Raw genomic sequence first — 23,310 nt, 5'->3', positions numbered from 1 at the left:
GGCTGGGGTATGAAAGAGATGTGTCCTGTTTTTGACATTTTGTATTTTTTGGTTTGAGTCATATGAATGTCTTAAAGCATAAAAAGGAAAACACTACAGAAAGGGGGTCATTGTTGAGTGGTCTACAGTTGTGTGAGGAAGCAGGTGTGAGTGTGGCTCTTTGGACTGTAGGTTTCGGGGTGGGGGAGTGGGCTCTGCGCTGTTCGTGCCACATAGGCGGGACCTTGTAGATGCTCAGTAAGCCTTTGCCTGAGCAGCAGAGGGGGTGGGGGCTGCCCAGAAAAGCAGGCTGTCAGCAGTGGGTGCTTCTTCTGAGTCCTTATCCGTGTACCTGGACTGTGCATCCTCTCAGGAGGTCCTGGTTAGCATTTGAATCCATGTCCCTCTGGCAGGGGTATCCAGAATGGGAGATGTGGCCACTTATCTCTGCTTGCTTTTGTCTTCACAGGCGTTCCTGCAGCGGATCAGGCAGAATGTGGCAGACTCTGTGGAGAAGGGCCTCACGGAGGAGAATGTCAAGGTGAGGACTTGGCTGCTGCTGCTGCTGCTGCTGCTGCTGCTGCTGCTGCTGCTGCTGGCCCTACTCCTTCTAGGTGACTCTGAACTCAGCAGCCCTGGAAAGGCCTCCCCTGGGAGGGAGGGTGCACACCAGGCCCCATTCTCTAGTTCAGACTCAGCATGGCCCTTCTGCCTTTTCACTTCCTCTTGTCCAGTGTGGTGCTTCTGGAAAATCCCTTCCCACGTGTCCTGGGAGCCTGGGACCTCCTGCTGCCTTCCTAACCCTGCAGTGGGCACAGGCTATCAAGGCAGGCAGGCCCATGAGTCATTGGGCCAGCTTCATTCTGGCTGTGGCGCTGGGGAGTCTGGGCAGTATCAATGGGCCGTCTGTGTGCCTCCGAGGCCTGTGCTCTCCAGCACTCTGACCTCGATTCTGGAAGCCTTTCATTTTGTGCTCTGAAAGGCCTGGACCAGGAAGAAATGGCTATGAGGGGCTATGTGTATCCAGAGTACCCAGGATTTGCCATATATGTGGTCAAAGATGACGCCTGCCCAATGTCCTGGCTTTTGTCGCCACATGATGCTAATAATTCTAGCCTGGCTGTCCACTCTGCTAGAAGGCACAGCTGGTCTTGGGGTCCTGGGTGGGGGTGGGGGTGGGGGTGGGGATGCCTGTTTTCTGGGACCTATCGCTTCACTCGTTTATTCCCTGAGTACCTACATTTTAGTATACTGATTTATTGTGCACTGCTAGAACTTGGAAGCTGTTACTATCACTTAAAATGGCGCGTTGTTAGTTTTTAAGAAATTGCCTTTCTGTCAGCTCTTAACCACGCTGTTCAACAAGGGACACAAGTTCTGAGGGATTAGCTGTACCACACCTGGGTTTACCAGTGAAGGCAGGGGAGCATCTATGTCCAGCGGGCTCACTGCCCCTCCCAGTCAGCTCTGCCCCCAGCTGACGAGGCTTCCACTGCCATTGATTGTTTCTGTCTTGTCTTTTCTTAAGACAGGGTTTCTCTGTGTAGCTCTGGCTGTCTTGGAACTCAGGGACCCTCCTGCCCCTGCTTCCTGAGTTCAGGGATCAGAGGTGTGTGCTGCCATGCTCAGCCCTGTTTCCGCCTGTTCTTAAACTTTATGACAAGGAGCTCTTTTGTGTCTGGTGCCTTTCGTCATACATCTGTGGAATTTGTTTGTATTGCGGTGTGCAGTTGTGGCCCATGCTTTCCCCTTGCTCTGTAATATTCACTCTGTGGCCGTACCAGCGTCTAGTCTCCTGTGGGTGGATGTTGGAGCTGTTTCCATTTTGCAGCTGTTATGACCGTTTCTGTGTATATCTCTTGAGCGGGCATTTCTTGTTTCCTTTGGGTATACAGTCAAGGGACAGACACTTCTGCAGTGCTTTCACAAAGTAAGTGTAACAGCAAGGTCTCGAATGTTACCTTCAGCATAACCAGGTTCAACCACGTGAGCTGAATTAGGCTGAAGAGACTGGGAACAATGGCCAGATGGTTCCCCTGGCCACCTTCATGTGACAAGCAGCCCCTACCGTGGCGGAGGAGGAAGTTAGTACAGGCCTAGAGTGACTGAGGAGTAGGCTCTGGCCCTTGGCCCTTCTCTTTCACCATGCACTGTTGTGGGAGCAGGGCCCTGTGAACACACTTGCTGGTGCACATTGTCCTGGATATGTCTGAAGATTCCAGATGTGGCAGTGTCTGCACACAGGGAAAGATGCTCTGACACCCGCACAGCTGGCTGGCATGTCAACACTTGCTCTCTGAGTCTCCGGTTCTCGGGGTAAATCGGGACCAGGAATGGCTAAGAAGCCTGTGGAGATCGGGTGCTACCGATGAGTGTGACAATCCGGCCCAGGTCTGCCACTGGCCTGCACAGCTGCTGCTGGTGGGGTCACAGCCATCAGCAGCTGCCTGGCTCAGGGGAGCCCCACCCATTGTTGCCTGCTAATGTGCCCGGGGGTGCAGGCTTTTCTGGGAATGGCCCTGCTCTCTCTGAACCCTGATTGACTGACCTCTCGGTCCTTCCTAGATCCTTTTCTCCAACATTGAGGACATCTTGGAGGTCCATAAGGACTTTTTGGCTGCCCTGGAGTACTGCTTGCACCCCGAGCCTCAGTCTCAGCACGAACTTGGGAATGTTTTCTTGAAATTTGTGAGTATGGGAGCTGGGTCGCTGGGGGAGAATGGTTGCTGTGTAAGTTAAGGACCTGAGTTTGAGCGTCCAGTCAGCGTTGGCTCTGCCGTGGTGTTTGTGTGCCCATTCCTGTGGTCTGGCCCTCCCAACCACCTCCCGAGAGTCTTCAGGGCACGGCCTTGTGCAGGTCTCCAGGCCTCGGCCTGCTGGGCCTTGTGCTAGGCTAGTGTGAGTTTGTGTGAGCCCCTGGGCCTCAGCAGGCCTTGTTCTTCTGACCTCCCAAGGCCCAGCTTCCTGGGTAAAGAGCCCTCCTCTGAGCTGCCAGAGACCCTCTGGAAACACAAACTTGCTTGCTTCTCCCCTCTTCTAGAACTCTCCTTGGCTCCATTTCATCAGCATAAAATCCCCACATCTCTGCAGGCCTGCCACTTCCTGGAACCTCACCCCTCACCCAGCCTTACCATCTCTTTGTTAGTCTAGAACGTTCTAAGCTGTCCCCATGGCAGAGCTCCTTTTAGAGTACTGGCAACACCGGGGTAGAGACCTTAGGGCTCCGATCTGTTCGTATAGGGCAGGCGAGGTGGCTTAGCAGGTAAGAGCACTTGCTGCTGGACCCGGTGATCCGTGTTTGATCCCTGGGACCCTTGTGGTGGAAGGAGAGAGCTGCCTCCAGGAAATGGTTTTCTGAGCTCCACACACATGCCATGGCACTCTTGTCCCCAGACAGAGAATCTGTTTTATACTATTTTATTTTTCGAGACAAATATTTGTCTCACCATGTAACTCTGGCTGGCTGGAACTTGCTCTGTAGATAAGGCTGGCTTTGAACTCAGAGATCTGTCCACGTCTGTCTCCTGAGTGCTGGGATTAAAGGTATGGGCCACCACACCCAGCTGTAAATAAAATTAAAGAAAGAGGAGGAAAGCAGTAAGAGACTAGCTCAAGCTCGTCTGCCTGCTCCATGGGCCGGCAGCAGAGGATGGACAAGCCCAAGGTTGTCACCACATGTGTGACCACAGAACTGGACTTAGGACAGGGAGCCAGGGCTCTTCAGGTTGCGGATTCCTGCTCTGAGGTTGAGGCCTGCTGGGGTTACTGTGAAATCCTTTAGACTGGGTTCATTTAAAAACCTTGAATAAACATGCTCAGCAGGGTGAGTGGTGTCCTCGCTGGAGGGGACAGTGGGGGGCTGCTGCCGCAGACAGAAGGTTCTCAGGTACAGTGGCTGCAGTGGGAACCTCCTGTGCTGCCTCAGGCCAGGGCCACCTGAAGATTCCTGGGCCAGCTGTGGGGTGCAGGTCTATAATCTCAGTGCCTGGGAGGCTGAGGTGGGGGAGTGGGAGTTGTGGGCCAGCCTGGGCTACTTGAACTGTGTCTCAAAAACTGGGAAAAAGGGCTGGAGAGATGGCTCAGAGGTTAAAAGCACTGACTGCTCTTCCAGAGGTCCTGAGTTCAATTCCCAGCAACCACATGGTGGCTCACAACCATCTGTAATGAGATCTGGTGCCCTCTTCCGGACTGCTATCATACATGCTGTATACATAATAAATAAATAAATCTTTAAAAAAAAAAAACTGGGAAAAAATAGAGGCAGCTGGATGGAGGAGACACTGACTTTGCCTGCACACCTGGCTGAACCCCTCCTTGAGGCAGTTCCAGCAGCTGGGGAAAGCAGCCTCCAGGCTGCTCAGTGTGAGTCAGTGTTTTTAATTTCAAATCATGTTTTAATTTAAAATGTAGCACCTTCACTTTCTCTGCCCCCATGCTGGGGGAGGGGACGGGTGAGTCACGATGGCTTGGAGTTTTACAGTAGCTGGAGGCAGGTGTGCAAGTGGCTTTCTGGGGGCAGCTGATGAGGTCGACTGAGTGCCATGCTTGTCTAGACCTAAGCTGGTTCTATCTGGGAGGGTGCCAGAGTTGGGGTGGCCTTGGGGGCTGTGCACAGTGGCAGTGAAGGGGCCCACTTTGGGGCAGGCAGTCATTTTCTTAGACGTGGGTCTCTAAGCAGGGATTTAGCAGCTAGTACCAGGGAACTGCACCATGCTATTACTGGTGGACCCTCGGGGACAGCACGGTGGCCTCTCTAGCCCCAAAGGTCATATCCAGCTTTGTTCTTTATCCTTACCTCCCTGGGAACCCCAGGCAGCATCTAGGCTGGGGGAGTAGGAATTGGCAGGCTGCAGACCCTTCTGCTACCTACTCAGTCCTTAGAAAGAACCTGCACCCCCAACCTCAACCAGTGTGTATTGAGTTTACACAGACAAGCACCCAGGGGCCTTTCATCTGTGTAGGGTACTGTTCTAAGTGCTCCATACATGCCAGCTTGCTAAAACTGCGTGATTTTTAGGGAGGTGGCACACTCCTGTATTCCCAGCACTGGGAAAGCTGAGGCAGGTGGATTGCCTCAAACATGTAGCCAGCTTAGACTATGTAGTGAGTTTAGGGCCAGCCTGGGCTAAAGAGTAGAACCCTGTGTCTCAAAACTTCACAGTAGCTTTTGAAGATGGTTATTTTACAGATGAGGAAACTGAGGTTCAGAGAGACTAAGTTATAGTTTGACTTTAGATGACTAGTCAGTGTCAGAACTGGGAGTAAGCCTAAGACATTGTGACACTGGAATCTGTCACAGTTGTAAGTGACACTGGCTCCTGAGATACGTACAGAAATCTGAGTGCCAGGCACGGTGGCATGAGCTTGCTGGACTAGGCGAGACAGACCTGCTCCCTTCGGCTTGAATCCTGCTAGGCAGGTGACATGGAGAATAACAGACATCACTTCAGATAGCACACAGATGGTGACAGATAGGAGGTACAGGAGTCGTGGTGTGACTAGAATGCTTCTGGGGTCCACTCAGGGTCAGGGTGCTGCATGTAGCAAACAGGAACACAGGATGTAGAGTGGTTTTTCAGGTAGCATCCAGGTATATTTTAGTGTCACATGCAATATTAGGGACATGCACTAGATAGTGGCTTGTGGGTTTTTTTTTTTTTTTTTTTTTAGGTTTTTCGAGACAGGGTTTCTCTGTGTAGCTTTGCGCCTTTCCTGGAACTCACTCTGTAGCCCAGGCTGGCCTCGAACTCGCAGAGATCCACCTGCCTCTGCCTCCCGAGTGCTGGGGTTTTTTGTTGTTGTTGTTGTTGTTGTTTTGTTTTGTTTTTCAAGACTTGTGTATGCCCTTCTCTGGGTCCAGGTCTTCCTGTGGTTTGGAGCTGATAGCATCTTCTCCTGGGGTTTTTCCCCAGCTGTGACAATTCGCATGGCTCCCCTGGTAGCTGGATCCTCTTAGTCCCCTGCTGTGTGTCCTCACCCACTGTACCTGTGTGTACAGCCATGTGTGGAGAACACTTAGCTCCTCTGCCCCTTGGGAAGAGACAAGCCTTCCACACAGGGACTTGATGGTATCAGAGCAGGGTCTGCATCCACAGACCAAGACCTGAGCTGCGGCTGGGCTGCTTGCTATGAGGGCAGTGGGTAGCTGAACTGGGTCTGAGGGAGGGGGAGGGGGCTTGTCTTAGTCTGTGTTCTGTTGCTCTGAAGAGACACCATGACCTCAGCATACTTATAAAGAAAGCATTTAACCGGGGCTTGCTTACAATTTCAGAGGTTTAGTCCGTCTTCACCATGGTGGGAAGCATGGTGGTACACAAGCAGACATGGTGCTGGAGAGGTAGCTGAGTCCTACATCCAGTTCTGCAGGAAGAGAGCAACACAGGGCAGGGCCTGGCTTGTGCTTTTGAAACCACAGAGCCCATCCCCAGTGACACACTTCTTCTAACAAGCCCACACCTCCTGATCCTTTCAAGTAGTGCCACTCCCTGGTGCCTAAGTATTCAAATCTTGTGAGCCTGTGGTGGGCATTCTTATTCAAGCACCATGGTGCTGCTTGCTACTCCTGGCTGCTCCAGGCAGCAGGTTGGGCTCGGCCCTTCTGGAAGGCTGAAGGAAGTGGGTGCCCTTGTAGATTGTCCCTTACTTCCCTCTCTGCACCTGTGGCAGACATTACTAATCGATCACAGTGTCCTGTCTCTTGAGTCCTTAGGGGTCCCCAAGAGTGCTAGCCAGCATCTCCAGCTTCATTGCCATTGACTGGGGTTGACATATGGGAGGAGCCAGACCTTTCCTTGGCTTCTGGCCTGGCTCTTTGTGGTGTAGATGGAGGTGGACAGGGAGATGTCAGTTCGTATGTTTGTGCCTTGTGCTTTGCATTTTCTTCTTAGAATATGACTCGCTGCACCCAGTCAGCAGCTCACAACCACCTGTCTTCCAGCTTGAGGAGATCTGATGCCCTCTTCTGGTCTCTCTGGGTACTGCACTCATGTATGTGGAGTACAAGAGAAACACACACACACACACACACACACACACACACACACACACACACACACACACACACACTATAAAAAGAACAGGACTGATCAAGAGGATCTTCACCATCTGTGACAAAAAGCAGTAACTTAGGCTTCAGTGAAGAAAGGACTATTTTTGTTGCTTGTCAGTGAAATCAATCTTTTGAGCTGTGATTGGTTTCAGGCATGGCTAGATCCAGGTATCCCTATGACATTTTTAGGATCATTTTTCTCTGTCCTTGGTCTATTTCCCATGCATTGGTTTTATTCTTAGAGGGTAGTGGTGGTGGCATATGGGGACATCTCTTATGATGGCTGAGGTAGCCCATATGTCTCTTCCAGAACACCATGCTTCCTTAAGGGCCCCTGTTGGTAGCCCTTGCCTGGACAGGGAGCTCTCTGATTGGCTGCCTGTCAGTTACCTTTCACATCACTGAGAGAATTCCAGGTGGAAGCAATTTAAGGAGAAACTTTGAGTTTGGTTCATGGTTCAGAGGATGGCGTCCACCGTTGGTGGGAGGAGCATAGTGCATCAGGAAGCCGAGAGCTGTGGCTAAAAGCGGGGCCAGGTTACAGCCCTCAAGGCCCATCCCTTGCCGCTCGATTCCTCTGGCCAGACCCTGCCTTCTAAAGGTTCTGCATTCTCTCCAAACACGGTTGCCAGCTGGAGAGCACGTGTTTAAACATACGATCCCACGGGGGATATCAAGCTTTCCTGATCTTTGTTTTAGCCTGTCAGTATCTCTGTGGGCTGCACAGGTTGCAGGGAGAGGTTGGGGCTCCTGAAATCCATGGGTTCTGTGCACAGTGGCTGCTGATTGTAGTGTTTTGAGCTTGAGTGTTGTAATGCCCAGATGGTCGAAGTTCACCCCATGGTGTATGTATGTGTGCATGCTGAGTGATGGTGACATTTTTTTCATATTGTCATTTTCCCAGCAGTTGGTATTTGTTGCTTATGCTTTTTGTAGCCATTCCTTGGAGGGTACCTGGAGTGCCCCACAGTGTTTACCATGTGCCAGCCTTTTCTCCTCAGCTCACACATACCAGTTAATCCTCCAGCAGCCGGATGTCGGGAACCTGTGTTTCACAGAAACCAAGGAGGTTCAGGGTGGCAGAGCTCCCTGGCCAGGGTCACTGCTGCTCAGGCAGTATGGGGCTGGGTGTGCCTCTTCATGATGCTACAGTCCCTCAGAGCTTAGCCTGTGGATTTATGGCTTCAGGTTTCTATCCCAGGCATTGCCCCCAGTTGTGACCTTGAGAGTGCACTGGTGTGTGTGTGTGTGTGTGTGTGTGTGTGTGTGTGTGTGTGTGTGTGTGTGTAGGGGGGGAGGGGCTGTGAGGTTTTAGATCCTGGTCTGTCCTGTCAGGAGCTGTGAGATGACAGGACAGTTTTTCTTTGTTTTTTTGGGTGGATGGGTCAGTATGGACCTCGTGAGGTTATGGAGAAGAGTGACTGTCCACACTCATTGAGAGAGCGGAGTGGCCTTGACCCAGTGCTTGGCCCATACTCATATGGCTGGTGTTCCTTAGGATGTGCCCTCAGGTCTGTGGAGCCCAGCACAGTTGTGGCAGGCTGGGACTCCTGTTGGTTTGGAAACTCCCGTCCTCCCTCCATTTCCCCCTTCTGTCTCACTCCCAGGCTCTTGTGGAGGAAATGGTCTCCGTTTTGCTCCTTCTTCTGTCCCCTCCCCCATCTTCCTCCTTGAGCTTCCTCTTTCCTGTACCCTCTGTAGGAAGAGTGGACTGTCGGGGCCACTTCAGAAACAGGACGAGCTGCTTGCCCTGCCGACCCACCTCTTCCTTCCTGAGCTTCTTGGGGTCTCTGGTCCATCCTCTACCTGAGATCTAGGCTCTGCCGGCCTTCATCCCCAAGGGACTTCCCCAGGATATCCTTGTTTGGGGTTGGGCTAATTCTAGGACCCTTTTGGAGTGAGGAATGCTTAGCTGAAAGTTTCCTCCTAAGAGGGCTCTATTCTGTCCAGTTCTGAAACCCTGGTGACCCTCAGGTGACTTCTGGGCTGGAAGGAGTCCAACTGTGGGCTCTGGGTCACCTAGAGATCAACAGAGGTAGCCTCCTGCTGTAACAACTTTCTGACATTTATTAACCTCTTGCTATTGACACCAAGGCATAGGGTGCAGGTGGGACCTCAGATTCACAGCAGGAAATACAGAGCTGGTGTCCATGCCCGGGTCCCCTCGCTTAGTCCGTATCCCGGACCCTCATGATGTGCTGCCTCCCATCCCCAGAAGGTCGCCCAGGCTGCTAGAGAAAAGTGAGGAAACTAGACCCAGTCTCGAAGCAAGCTACAGCCACTTCATCTGGAGGCCCGAGCTGTAGCCTGTGCAAGCCTCCAGGGAGTCTCAGGCTCCTGCCTCTGCCTCTGCCCTGCCTCTCACAGCTCTGCCCTTGTCTTGCAGAAGGACAAGTTCTGTGTGTATGAGGAGTACTGCAGCAACCACGAGAAGGCCCTGCGGCTGTTGGTGGAGCTCAACAAGGTCCCTGCTGTGCGTGCCTTCCTCCTGGTAAGTGACCTGCCCCTACCTCTCTGTCTATCCCCAGCCTGCCTGAGCTGCCCACAGCTCCCTCTGGGGATTCCCTGGGCTACTTACAAAAACAGGCAGTGGCCAGATTACAGTCAGCTGCTGACTTCTGGTCTAAAGTAGTGGTAAGGTACCAAAGTGGGTTCTGGGGAATCGAACTCAGGTCGGCAGGATTGTGCGCCAAGCGCTTTTACCTGCTGAACCAGCTTGCTTGCCCCGCCTCCCACTTTTTGAGACAGGATCTTACTCTATTATAATGGAGCTCACACTATTATGATTCCTGGGGTAACGGATATGCACCACAATGCTCAGTAAAAACACAGGTTTTAATTCTGGTCAGCCCTGTGACCAGCTAAAATTTCTAAGGAGACTTTAGGAACCTTAGATTCCCATTCTTTGCCAATAGTAGATTTGGGGACTTTATGATGTCAAATGCCTCTCAGGGTCTGGGCTTGACAAAGGAACTCATCAGGGCTCTAGTCCTGCTCTGACCTGAGTCCCTTTATATCTGGCCAGGGATATACCCCATGCTGCCATTTTCCCATGGGAATGCAGAGCTTAGCTCACGGAGTGGAACGGTTCGATGGCGCAGCTGGGAACTTGAGCCAGGCCCAGAGGGATGCAACCTGCACCACAGCCACCCCTCCCCCAGTCATCTCCTCCTTTGTGCACGGCCTCCGGCCAAGCATCCCAGGCCTTTGATGCAAACATAGCATGTATTTCCTTCACTGGCAAGTTCATACTGCCTGACCCAGGGCCACTGAGCATCTGAGGGCGGCAAGTTGGCCAACTCTCTTCTCTTTTTGCCTGCAATCCGTCAAGCTTTTGTGGCTGGTCCTCCTTGACAACAGCCCCCTGCTCCTTCGAACTCTGCTCTTGTATTCATGGAACAATCTGGGCAGAACATGGAGACAGGAGGTCCCTCTGCAGTGGTCTGTGCCTTTCACCCCCACTGTACTATCCTAATCCCTGCTGCCCAGGCTCCACCCTTGGAGGATGTTCCCTGGCCCCTTCAGGGCTTCTGGGAGGCAGGAAGAAGCCAGGAAGGTGAGCGGGGCATTGTAAAGGAAGAGTCCCCCCTCTTCCTCCTCATGCTGTCTTTCTGGTGGGCCAGGCTGCCATATTCCGGCAGCAGCTGCCGGGGGGCTGCGTAGACAGGGAGGAGTGTGGGGTGTTGCCATGTGCCATCTGTCTCCCTCCTTGCTGGCATCTCACAGCTTCTGGCCACCTGCAAAAGAGCTGTCATGGGTGTTATGGGAGGTGACTGTGTTGGGAACAGACAGAGTGGCACTGTTTGAGATGGGCTGTGTACTTGCTGCAGGACTCAGGGTCTCTGGCTTTCATGCCTCTGTTTTTGTGTCTGTTACATGGTTGATTCATGGATTCAGTCAGTGGCTTTGTGTTGAGAGCTTGTCATCTTGAGGGGATCAGTGTCTGGCAGGTACAGCAGTGGACAAGGCAGATGTCTCAGTTTTCATGGGGACAGTCCAGTTGGGAAGTCCTAAATGGTATATTTTGTAGCCTTAAGTTCTCTGAAGGAGATGTGGTCCTGAGGATGCGTGAGGGAGGGAAGGAGTGGCTGCTGCTTTCGATTGGTCTTTAGGATAATGGTATCTAAGGTGACAGTGAAGCAGGGCTGCGGATATGGTGGGAAAGAGGCAGGGGTTGTCACCAGCGAGAGCGTTCCCGGCAGAGGAACTGCAGTACAAAGGCCCTGTGGTAGATGTGTATTTGAGGAAGGGCAGGAAGGCTAGAGAGGATAGAGGGATGAGCCTGAGGGGAAAAGGAGGTAGAAAAAGGCCAGAGATGAGAAGAGAACAGTAATACTGGAGGATTTTATGTCTAGAAAGAGTCCAAGACCCAGAAAGACCTCATGGAGGTGGATCATCTGTGCGCTAAGTGCCCTCCATGTGGGTGTGACCCATGGTCAGTGAACTTTATCCCCAGGGAGAACATGATGGGACTCTAAAGACTAGCAGTGTCACTCTGAGTGGGGTGGGAGGCCATGGGGTCGAGAAGAGGATGACCCAAATGAATTTGTGTGGGAAAGTGTAGCTAGAATTTTCCTGCCTGGCCCACAGTCAGGACAAATCTCTGTCACCGGCCAGTCCCACAGCCACTCAGACCCAACCAAGTAAACACAGAGACTTATATTGCTTACAGACTGTATGGCCGTGGCAGGCTTCTTGCTAACTGTTCTTACAGCTTAAATTAATCCATTTCTATAAATCTATACCTTGCCACGTGGCTCGTGGCTTACGCGGCATCTTCACATGCTGCTTGTCATGGTGGCGGCGGCTGGCAGTCTCTCTCTCCGCCTTCCTGTTCTCTCCTTTCTCCTCTCTGTTAGTCCCGCCTATACTTCCTGCCTGGCCACTGGCCAATCAGTGTTTTATTTATTGACCAATCAGAGCAATTTGACATACAGACCATCCCACAGCACTTCCCCCTTTTTTTTAAAGGAATATTTTAACTTTTACACATCTCCAAAGCCAGCTTGGTATATTTGGGAATTTGGGTGTAGCATCTCTTACTACTTCCTGCTGGAGGGGGGCGCTGTATCTTATGGGGACACAAAGAAAATTTTAGTATTATGGAGTAGTCTGTGAGGCTGTATTGTCTGAGCCAGTTGCCTTGAAACCGTTCTGGATGTTAGATCATCTGGGCCATGGTGTCATCGGAGACCTTTCAGGGGTCTTGGCTGGTCAAACCTGATGTATCTTAATCTGGAACAAATCCATAGCCTCTGGCTTTCTGTGGGAACAAAAGCAAAGCCTCCTTTCCAAAGCAACATATCCTTACATCCAAATTTTGAAGTCAAGGTACCTTTAAAATATACATTTTGGCATAACTCAACAGCTTTTGTAATCAAATGTTTTTCTTTAGTTACGAATATCAAAGAGAACATAATCCAGATTCTCTGTGTGGTAGCCATCTTTATGTGGCTTATTTTTTAAATTACCTTGAACCTACTGCTTTAAACTGCAGCATTCTAAGACTGAAACAACGCTGTGGCTGCTGGCTCCGCCAACTTCAACTTCCCAACATGGTGGTGGTACGTTTTCCGCCAGCTCTCTTAGAAATAGGGGGTCTATGCTTCTATCAAAGCAGCGTGTAGCCCAGAAACCTCTTTTTTTGTTTTGTACTAGTAAAGGCTAAATCCACCACGCAGCTTAATGTGCCACTTGCAGAGGCCTCATTCCCGCCATACTGCAGGTCAAGCATGCACGCCAGGAACCCGCCATAGTAGCTCAAACATGCAGGCTGCCGCTAACTTGAGAGAGACAACTAGGAACTGTTTTTAGCTCCGTTTTAGAATCTTTTTTCTCAGGTTTTAGGTGGAAACTCTTGCCCCACGTTGGGCGCCATTTGTAGCTAGAGTTTTCCTGCCTGGCTCACAGTCAGGACAAATCTCTGTCACCGGCCAGTCCCACAGCCGCTCAGACCCAACCAAGTAAACACAGAGACAAACTGTATGGCCATGACAGGCTTCTTGCTAACTGTTCTTATATCTTAAATTAATCCATTTCCATAAATCTATACCTTGCCACGTGGCTCGTGGCTTACCGGCATCTTCACATGCTGCTTATTATGGTGGCAGCTGGCAATGTCTCCCTCCGCCTTCCTGTTCTCTCTATTCTCCTCTCTGTTAGTCCCGCTTATACTTCCTGCCTGGCCACTGGCCAATCAGTGTTTTATTTATTGACCAATCAGAGCAATTTGACATACAGACCATCCCACAGCAGGAAAGGTCCCTTGGCTTTGTGAGGTCTGGGTAAGGTTGGGCACACATCTCTTCAGGCTGCTGAACATTTACCATATACCAGCAGCTTTAAATGAGACCATGTACCTCATATAGTTTGGGGAAGTCAGAGGCTCAAAATCAAGGGGTCTCATGGAGCCCTCCCGGGAAGCCATCTTCCCTGTTCCAGCCCCAGGTGGTCCTTTCTGGATCCCCTCACACTGTTCTCTTCTCCTTCTTCCATGGCCTCCCTGCGTCCTCTCCTCTTCTAAGGAGGCAATGGATTTAGGGTTCCTTGTCCCATGTGTCTTCATTTTAACTAGTCACATCTGTGGAGATCCTGCTTCCAAATAAGGTCACTTTCTGGTGTCTGGGTTGGTGTGGCATTTGGGGGATAATCATTTACCCCACCATAAGGCAGAGGCACTGGTGTTGGGCAGGTGTCTGCAGAGAATGAAGACCCAGTTGACAATTCTCCTGAGAGCTGGTCTTGGGGTGTTAGTGAAGCAGAGCACCCTAGGATTGTAGCAGACAGCTGTTCTGTCTATGACCTTGAAGCACCTCCGCCCCTAGAGATACAGCAGGTAACTGCTCCACTTGCCTATGACCTTGAAGTACATGCCCCTGGGGCGTGGCCTCAGTGACCCTTAAGACTCTGACAGAGGCAACTCTAAGGGGGGTGATGTTTATTTCAGCTCACAGTTCCAGGGTCCAGTCCATCATTGTGGGGAAGTCAAGGCTGGAACTTGAAGCAGCTGGTCACGTGACGTCTCCAGTCAAGAGCAGAGAGGGAACAAATGCGTGTAGGCTTAGCACCCAGCTCACATCCCTCACTTCATACAGTCTAGGACACACCCAGGGAATGGTGCTGCTGGGCTGGGTCTCTCCACATCAGTTAGTATAGCTGAGATAGTTCCGCACAGACATGCTCACAGGCCAGTCTGAGCTAGACAGTCATTGAAACTGTCTTCCCAGGTGATCCTAGGTTGTGCCAAGCTAGGACCCCAACATTTGGCTGACTAGAGTAGCTATGTCCTCAGATGGTGAGGGCTGGGCTGGGAACAGGTCAGCAGGAATGCCCTTTTAGATGGGAGACAAGGCATGCTGGGGAGCCTGGAGCCTGGGGTTCAGGGAAGGGGCTGGGCTGGAGGAGGGAGCTGGAGTCTCTTCAGTCAAGGCTGCTCGGTAAAGCCGTGGGTCTAAGGGTGATCTACACCCAGGAAGTGAGTGTGGATAGCGCAGAGGGCTAGATGGCCATGGGGTGACACTCATCTGAGGGTCCTGTGCTTATGTGGGTTTTGAGGAATTCTGTCCCCAGGCTCCCAAGAGGCAGGAGAGTAGTGAACACAGCCCGGACGTTTGCTTGCTTTTCTTTCAAATGAAAGTAAAAAGAGGCTGGGATGTAGCTCAGTTAGAGTGCTTGCCCAGCATGCATTAAGCCCCGAATTCCATACCTAGCCCACGTAAATGGGGCATAGTGTTGCATGCCTGTAATCCCAGGACTCAGGATATGGAGGCAGGAAGATTAGACATTCACGGTCATTTTTTCCTACACAGTGAGTTCACAGCCTGGGGCACGTGAGCCCCTGTCTCAGAAAAGGAAAAGACAGAGTCTGGATTTGGGAGCTTTGGGGAAAGTGGTGGCTGCGGCCATCCTGTTTAAGTCTGAGGGGCTTTTGGCCACTCCCTGCCAGGCTCCTGGGCTTCTGGAGAGCTCTCTCATCCTCAGCTCTCTGTTCTCCTTTGCCTGGAGCTGACATCACCCAGGCAGCTCGTGGTGAGGACTGGCTAGAGGACAAAGACCTGAGTGTGTGCAGTAAGGGGTCTGACATCACCCGGCTGCCATAGCCAGGACCCCTCATCTGTGCCAGGGACAGATGCAGAGGCTGAGGCCATGTAGGCAGCCGTAGCCAGGACCCAGGGCGCAGAAATGCACTTCTCAGAGAAGCGAGCCTGTGATGATGCCCAGAGGGCAGTTGGGCATCCCTGGTACTCAGGCCAGCTCTGGGTGCCATGGCTTGCCATGGGAAATGGAGACAACCAGCACACTTGTTCCTGAGGCTGCCTGTGTATCTCTAGAACATGCTGGGATCACAGGGACCCATAGGTGGGAGTCCTGGTTCCTGAGAGTCCGGGTTCATTTCTGTCTGCAGAGGGGGAAGGCTGAGGTGTCAGGAATGCCTTTCTTCCTAGTTTGCTGCCTCAGCTACATATCTATACACTATATTCTGTGAGCCTTAGGTACTGAGACTGCCCACCGCAGACATGAAACTCATGCTTCCAGCATCTACAGATGAGTTCTCTTGTCGGAGCCCCTTAAAAGGGGAGGATGTTGCCTGTGACATGGAATAAATGGCATACTGACTAGGGAGATAGTAAAGTAAGTCAGGACGTCAGGACCTGCATTTGACCCCGGTACCTGTGAGAAGCCAGGTGTGGTGGCACACTGTGACCCCAGCGCTGGGGGGTGGGGCAGGGACAGGAGGATCCCTGGGGCTCAGTCTAGCCAAATCAGTGAGTTCCAGGTTCAGTGAGAGACCCTGTCTCAAAAAATGCCATGTGTGATATCACACACCTTTAATCCAAGCACTTGGGAGGCAGGGGCAGCATCATGTGCATCTCTGTGAATTCAAGGCCAGGCTGGTCTACAGAGTGTGTTCCAGACAAGTCAGGGCTACATAGTGAGACCCTGCCTCATAAACAAACAAACAAACAAACAAACAAACAAACAAACAAATAAAATAGAAGATGGCAACTCGATGTTGACCTCTAGCCTCAATATACACATTCAGTGACGTGCACACCTATAACCCCCCCCACACACACACACCTGTGGCTTACTAGTCCTGGAGTTAAGGGCTGAGCACCCCAGACTCCAGTGTCTGAGCCAGAACTTGAGATAGTAACAGTTTCCAGTTCTTGGCTGGTTGGAAGTCGGGCTCTAAGGCTGTTGTCACATACACAGATGGTGATTTTTTTTTTTTCTTTTTTAAGTCATTGCTGGGGTAGGAGAAGCCTTTGTGGGCTGAGCCCAGAATGAACAGAGGCAAGGGTGCTACTTGGAAGCAGGGCTGCTGATAGTGGTGATGGCGTGGAGTTGCTGAGTCTGGACTAAACGGGGTATATGTGGGAGTTCTGGTAACCATTGTAGACCTGGGTCTGGACTCTGTTCAGAGGCATTCACAGACCACCACCATAACCCCACTTCACAGGTAAGATTCTCTGCTCCCAGCCTGCTGGAATCTGGGGTGTCTCCATGAGTAGCTGTTTTGAGGCTGGAGACATGGTCCAAAGGTTAAGAGTTCATATCGATCTTCCAGAGGACCGGGGTTTGGGTCTCACGACCACCTGTAATTCTAGGTCCAGTGGATCTGAGGCTCTCTGCTGGCCTCCATGGGCACTGCACCCACATGACATATACTCACGCAGACACACACATGCACGTGAAGATAAAAAACAACAAAAAGCAAACAGCATTGGGATTCTTTTCCAGGCCTCTAAATGACTTATAAGTGAACATGACTGTCTGTTTTTCTTTCTGGCTCCAGTTGGTTTTGGGGTTTATATGGGCTGCTGTGTGCAGCCCCAGTTCTCCCATGTCCCCTCATGTTTGGGGTGCTGTTGAATGAATCTGCAACAGATCAATTTAAACAAAATACAGATTCTTTCCTTTTCTAGCAGAGGGCTATTTAGGTGCTTCTCAGGTTTGGCCAATATAAGTAAGGCAGTTTGACTGTCCCATCTCCCTGTGTGTGTGTGTGTGTGTGTGTGTGTGTGTGTGTGTGTGTGTGTGTGTGTGTGTGTGTGTGTTAAATTTCTCTAGGCCAGAATGGCAAATTTTTCGATAAAAGGCTCCAGAGTCAGTGCTTTTATATTTTCTGTTCTGTGGTCTATCTTAACTGCTGAGGTACTGTGTGTGGTGTGGCCTTAGGAAACAACACCTGAATGCAGCATGGGTGAGATCAGGCCCCAGGCCACACTGTGTGACCCCAATAAAGACTCCTGCAGGGAGCTGGGTGGTGGTGGTGCATGCCTTTAATCCCAGCACTCGGGAGGCAGAGTCAGGCGGATCTCTGTGAGTTTGAGGCTAGCCTGGTCTACAGAGTGAGATCCAGGACAGGCACCAAAACTACACAGAGAAACCCTGTCTTGAAAAAACCGAAAAAAAAAAAAATGCACACCTTTAATCCCAGCACTCGGAAGGCAGAGGCAGGTGGATCTCTATGAGTCTGAGGCCAGCCTGGTCTACAAAGCAAGTTCCAGGACAGCCAGAACTACACAGAGAAACCCTGTCTCAAAAAAAAAAGATTCCTGCAGGGTTCTAGAATTGGCCCCTCTCCTAGGGTTGCTGAACTGCCTCCTGAGTATCTATCTGTACTGTGTTTACAGAATCCCACACTGCCATGTTGTCCTTGGACCATATTAATGACTGCCTCATGTCCCTTTGTAGAGCTGCATGCTTCTTGGAGGCCGGAAGACCACAGACATCCCTCTGGAGGGTTACCTGCTGTCCCCCATCCAGAGGATCTGCAAATACCCACTCCTGCTCAAGGTGAGACTCCTTGGTCCTGTCCCCAGGCAAAAGTGGCAGGCCCACTAACAAGAGAAACTGTTGTTTTAAGGAGCTGTGGCATCTAGTGACAGAGCTGGCCCTGGGCCAGGCTGGACCCACACCAGCCCCTGCCTCTTTCTCTGCTGTTCTCTGGGCTTCCACGACTAACGTCATCTCTATTGAGGCAGCAGATGGCTGTGGGCATCTGGACTCACACCCTGTCAAGTTTAAAGTCAGTAGGAGGCAGTGAGCTGCTCTCTTGGAGTTCTGATGGACAGCCCGAGAGTCACTCCGGCTGTGGCCAGCCATCTGTGGCTAAGGGAATAGTATATTCCAAATAGTTTGTATTTGAGTCATGTGATTTGGCATTAACCAATCACAGGAAACTTTGGCTTCGACCACTGATCATCTTTCAACCTGCTTAGACCATTGCTTTTCTTTTGAGCCTGTCCCTAGCCACTGGGTAGTGCTGTGCCCTGATTGGCTGAGATGGGCCCTGTCTTAGTTAGGGTTTCAATTGCTGCGATGAAACACAAAGACCAAAAAGCAAGTTGGGGAGGAAAGAGTTTATTTGGGTTACATTTCCACATTTCTGTTTATCACCAAAGGAAGTCAGGACAGAAACTCAAACAAGGCAGGAGTTAATGCAGAGACCAAGCTGCTTACTGGCTTGTTCTCCATGGCTTGCTCAACCTGCTTTTGTATAGAACCCAGGACCACCAGCCCATGGATGGCACTACCCACAATGGGCTGGGCCCTCCCCTATTGATCACTAATTGAGAAAACGCCTTACGGCCGGATCTCCTGGAGGCATCTCCTCAGCTGAGGTTCTTCCTCTCTGATGACTCTAGCTTGTGTCAAGTTGAGAAACGAAAACAGCCAGTACAAGCACCCACAGTCTGCTCTGCTCCAGTGACAGTGTGCAGAGCTGGACTGTGTTCTGATTGGCTGAGATTTGGGTCAGGTGCTCTGTTCCTGAGCCAATTACTCTTTACTCAGACTTGAACCTTAAGCCAGTTACTGGAACCCATATGCCACGCTCCAAGGAGGGACAGACAGACTGGCACCAAAACCTGGCCCGTTCTGGAGGGCGTGGAATGACTTGGCACAGTCGTCCGTGCACCTGCTGTCACTCTCCCCGCTAGCCGCCTCGGTCCGGCCTTGGCTGAGCAGTCCAGTGTAGACCTGACCCTAGACAGCTCTATCCTCGGCTTCAAAACCGACAGTTGGGCAGGTCCCAAGCTCCATGGATGGCTCTGTCCCCATCTGCTGCTCGGTCCTGCTTTCCCAGCCCTTACAAATGATGGCTGTTGGCTGGTGCCGACCCTGTCCGATGGCTGGTTCTTAAGCTCCCTGCTGCAGGCTAATCTCACTGCTGGTGCCTCATTCATGAACCGCTCATAGGGACCACCTATCTCCTTGTTCAGAGGGAGGGTAAGGAAGGTGCTTGGGAAATCTTGACCTTTACTTTGTGCTAGAGAAGGTGGGTGACCTTAAGCATCTGAGCCGATAAGACCCTGGAGCTGACAGCAGTGCTGGGGTCAGGATTCTTGTGTGTGTGTTGGGGTATGATGCGAGTGTATGACAGAGGCCAGCATTGGGTATTTTCTTCAGGAGTCACTTACCTGTTTTTGAGAGAGAGTGTCTTTCTGGGCCTGGGGGTGCTCTGTTGGGCTAAACTGGCTGGCTGTTGTACTCCAGGAGCCTGCCTGCCTGTCTCTGCTTCCCCAGTGCTGTGGTTACAATCATGTATCACCATGCCTAGCTTTTATGTGAGTGCTGAGGCTCGAATTCAGGTCCTTGTGCTTGCACAGTAGGACTGAGCCGTCTCCCCAGCCCAGGACACCATGTTCTAACACAAGAAGCTGTGGCAGTGGGGCTCAGCTCTCCCTGTGCATCCTCCAGCCCTTGGCTGCTTGTACCTGTGAGGGAGTCCAGAAGAAGCTCAGCCTGTGTCCTCCTGGGGCAGTGGACAGTCTGGGCTCAGGAGCTGCAAGGAGAGCCGGACACCACGAAAAGACACCCTCTGTTTTTGCCTTCATACTAGTTGCTAGTGCTCAGGCAGACACACTGTGGGATTTAGAGAGAGGATTGGTCTGTCCAGGGCTCGCTGGCCAGATCCAGCAAGAAAAATCTGCTCGTACAACTCGTGAACTAAGAATGGGGCTTGCGCTTTCGTAAAGCTTTCAAACAGAGCAAAACCACCACCAAAACACCCCCGACAAACCAGGGTGTGCGAGAGGGTCTGGTGCTGCTGGCGGAGCCTGGCTGTGTGCTCTGGCCCTGTCAGGAGTCTTGCTGGTCCTGCTTTAGTGCTGGGCTTTGCAGCCGTGGCTGCCTGGGTCTGACTTGCAGCTGTGCAGTTTATTAGCCCTGGCTTTTGAGTCAGTCAGGCAGCTTCTTATGCCTCAGTTTCTCCTTTGTGACACAGAACTGGAGACCGTAGCGATGCTGGACTTGTTAGGAAGTGAGCACACCCCCCCTGCAGCTTCATTGGGAGGGCAGATGAGGCCATCAGGACACCGAGGAAGGGAAAAATGGCTGCCCCAGACTACTAACCGCTCATTTTAGAGTCTTAACCCTGGCTCCCAAAGTGGCGTCTCTGTTAAAGAAGCATGTTTGGGAGCTAAGTCACCACGGTGCTTGAGGCTGACGCCTGCAGGTTCGTGTCAGTTCCCTAAATGGGGCCTGGGAACATTGGTGCCTTCATGGCTCAGTGGCTAGTCTACTTTTCTGGGTTCTAAGCCGTGAACATCTGACCCTTGAAGGAAAACTCTCACCTGCAGCCCCAGAGCTGAGTTGAACTGTTAACCCCTTGGTTTCTGGGTCTTGACCAAGTCTGGGGTCATAGGATCTTATAGAGAAGCAGATTCTGTGATCTGTGTCAGTAACTCGGGAGGAAAGACCCATGTGGCCTCGAAGCCTGGCGGACCTGAGGCCTGTTCCCTTTTTCTCTAGGGCCTGGGGTTTAGTCCCACAGGGCTCCTGTCCCAGGGAGATAGAGGCAGCTGGGGCAAACCGCTGGCTGCCTCTGCAGGAAGTACCCACAGGAAGTGGGGAGGTCTGGCCTTGCCCTCCTGTTCACAGCTGTTCACACTGCTGCTCTCTCTTCTCTCTCCAGCTGTGTGTGTCGGGAGCCTGGGGTCTGCTGGGGACCAGCCAGCAGGGTCTGAGATTCCTGTGTGACATGCATGGTCCCTGACAGACAACTAACTGCTCAGTGTCCCTGCCTTGGCGCCCACCCGCCCGCCCGCCCGCCCGCCACTGGAACATTTGTATCAGCAAGCAGCGGGGGCTGAGAGCCTTTTACATGCTCCTGGAGGGCCTCCTTTGCTCACAGTTTCCAGGGCAGTCTAAAAGATGACCCTATGCGCGCAGCAGCCGACTCCAGCCCCAGCCTGTCCCCTCAGCCGTACAAACAGGCCCCACAGATGGTCCTCAGTTCTGTGAGCCCCCTTGTTCCCACTGAACTGTCAATGGTGCAGGCTGCAGGGCTGGGGAGCCTGGGGTGGGGGAGGAATAGGCAAGAGTCAAAGCCTTTTGGGAACAGCCCCAAAAGCTGAACTTGAACATTGCCTAAGAATAGCCAGAACATTCTATTTTGGCTCTTCAGCCCAGGCTCAGGATAGACAGTTGGCATTTTCAGGCTTTATTGAGTTTTCCATCAATGTTTCCAAGGAGATGATTCAGAGCTGGGTGATGCGTTGATATGTAGCAAGCGGGTCCCTAGGGGGAACCCAGCTGATAGTGGCCCTTTTGATTGTCCTTGGCTCTTGCTGTGGCCCTGCTCCATCCTGGCTGTTAACACGGCCTTGGGTCCATAGCTGGACCAACAGACTCTAACCTGGGCCTTGAGTCTTCCAGATCTTGGTGGGTATACAAGCACCGTGGGGTGTCATGTGACGGGCAGGAGGTCCTAGGTGGCCAAAGGGACCTCAGCCACTAGTTCCTGATCTCCTTTGTTCCTTTTGTCCTCGACCTCTTGAGTGTGGATGCCGCCGGCTCTATCATGGGCTCTTTGCCCTGTCTCACTCATGTGTTATCCTCATCCACTGTGACTGACAAGAACCTTACAGTTATATTCAAAGGTTGAGCCACCCAAACCCACAGTAAGCCTGCAGTGTTTCCATCACCCTAGAAGGAGCTCCGTCCTCTGAACAGGGTGTGCCCCTCTCCTTGTCCCTCCTTCCACCTCCTCCTCTGTCTCAGAACTTACTTTTTCGGGATGCTTCATACAAATGGGGTCATAAATCTTATCCTTGTGTGTCTGGCTTTTTTCACTTGGCATCATGTACTTCACATTGTTGCTTGGGTTCATATGGCATTCCCTTTTCACAACTGAGTAGTATTCCCTGAGAGCTGGGCTATGCCTTATTGTCCGTTCGCTGGCTGGTGGGCATTTAGGAGTGGCACTGCTGTGACCTTCCACAGCTCTTAACACATGCACCCCTGTCCTCCACATGCTGGCTCTCATCTTCCCCAGAGTGGCTTCCCTCCCAGCCTACCTCCTAGCTCCATTCCAGGAATCAGCCACTTCATCCTGGAGGTTTCTCAGGCCAATCCCTGGGTTATCTATGGCCCCCACTCTCCCTCACTCCACTCCAGTTGGTGAAGAAGCCCTGTTGACACCTCTGGGGAGCCTGCCCAGGGCTGGCTGCTTACTGGCTCCTGCGCTCTGCCTCTCCTGAGGCTGCTACAGCTCCAGCGAGCCTCCCTGCTTCACCTCCAACCTCTGCCGCTTGTCTTAGCTCCCATCCCTCCTACACTGAGAGCATCTTCCTGTGTTCTCATATAAGATCTTCCCGGGGCATGCCCAGATCACCTTTCAGGGTCCTGCTTCATTTCGTTCCTGCCGCCTTTTAGCTGTGTGACAAGGGAGTTTGCTGGACTCTCTCTCTGTGTTTGCCTCCCCAGCAGGAACGGAGCTTACAGCCCTGCTTTTCTGTGTGGATTGGACAGTGTGTGGGAGACTTGTGTTGACACCCTGAGTGTGTCACAGGCACGTCCGGGGAGTATTCTCTGATGCTATCATGGAGGAAGCTGGTGTGGGATTTTCTTTTTTTCCCTCCCAGCTCCTGCTAGATGTCTCTTTGAGATGTGATGGAAGCACCGTGCTTCAGTTTCCTAGTGTTGGTAGTGTGTTAGTTATAGTTACTGTAGAGAGAGTGGATGGGGGGATAGAGGAACCTCTAAGATCCTTCCGTAAACACGTGCTGGTTTGTTTGACACAAGGTCTGCTTAACCTGATTAGCTACTGTGGCCTGTGTCTGTGTCTCTAACAGTTGAGCTGTCTTTGTCCTTAGAGTTAAGAAGGTTCTGGAAGCACTAGAAAGGCCATGCTTGCAATTTGATCTGATGATATTACCATAGCTCAGTTGCTTTCTGCTTATTGTGTGTATTATAGGAATACATATACTCTGTTAGTCTGCCTTTCTATGTGTCTGTCTGTCTGTCTTTCCTGGGGACTGAACCCAGGGCTT

General features: G+C 51.8%; 1 protein-coding gene across 1 annotated transcript in view; it reads left to right on the top strand.

Annotated features, from left to right (window-relative positions):
* Nucleotides 1-23,310, top strand: part of Prex1 (phosphatidylinositol-3,4,5-trisphosphate dependent Rac exchange factor 1) — a 155,481-nt gene that overhangs the window by 67,474 nt on the left and 64,697 nt on the right. Inside the window, exons 2-5 of the mRNA XM_052726692.1 lie at nucleotides 449-520; nucleotides 2,545-2,667; nucleotides 9,414-9,518; nucleotides 17,729-17,830. Coding sequence (XP_052582652.1) covers nucleotides 449-520; nucleotides 2,545-2,667; nucleotides 9,414-9,518; nucleotides 17,729-17,830 — 402 coding nt within the window. The remainder of the gene's footprint in view (nucleotides 1-448; nucleotides 521-2,544; nucleotides 2,668-9,413; nucleotides 9,519-17,728; nucleotides 17,831-23,310) is intronic.

The sequence above is a fragment of the Peromyscus californicus genome, unplaced genomic scaffold, assembly GCF_007827085.1.
Source record: "Peromyscus californicus insignis strain IS unplaced genomic scaffold, ASM782708v3 Scaffold_7__1_contigs__length_154581171, whole genome shotgun sequence".
Classification (NCBI taxonomy): domain Eukaryota; kingdom Metazoa; phylum Chordata; class Mammalia; order Rodentia; family Cricetidae; genus Peromyscus; species Peromyscus californicus.
Note: the sequence above shows the minus strand (reverse complement) of the source record. Positions and strands in the feature narration are given on the sequence as shown.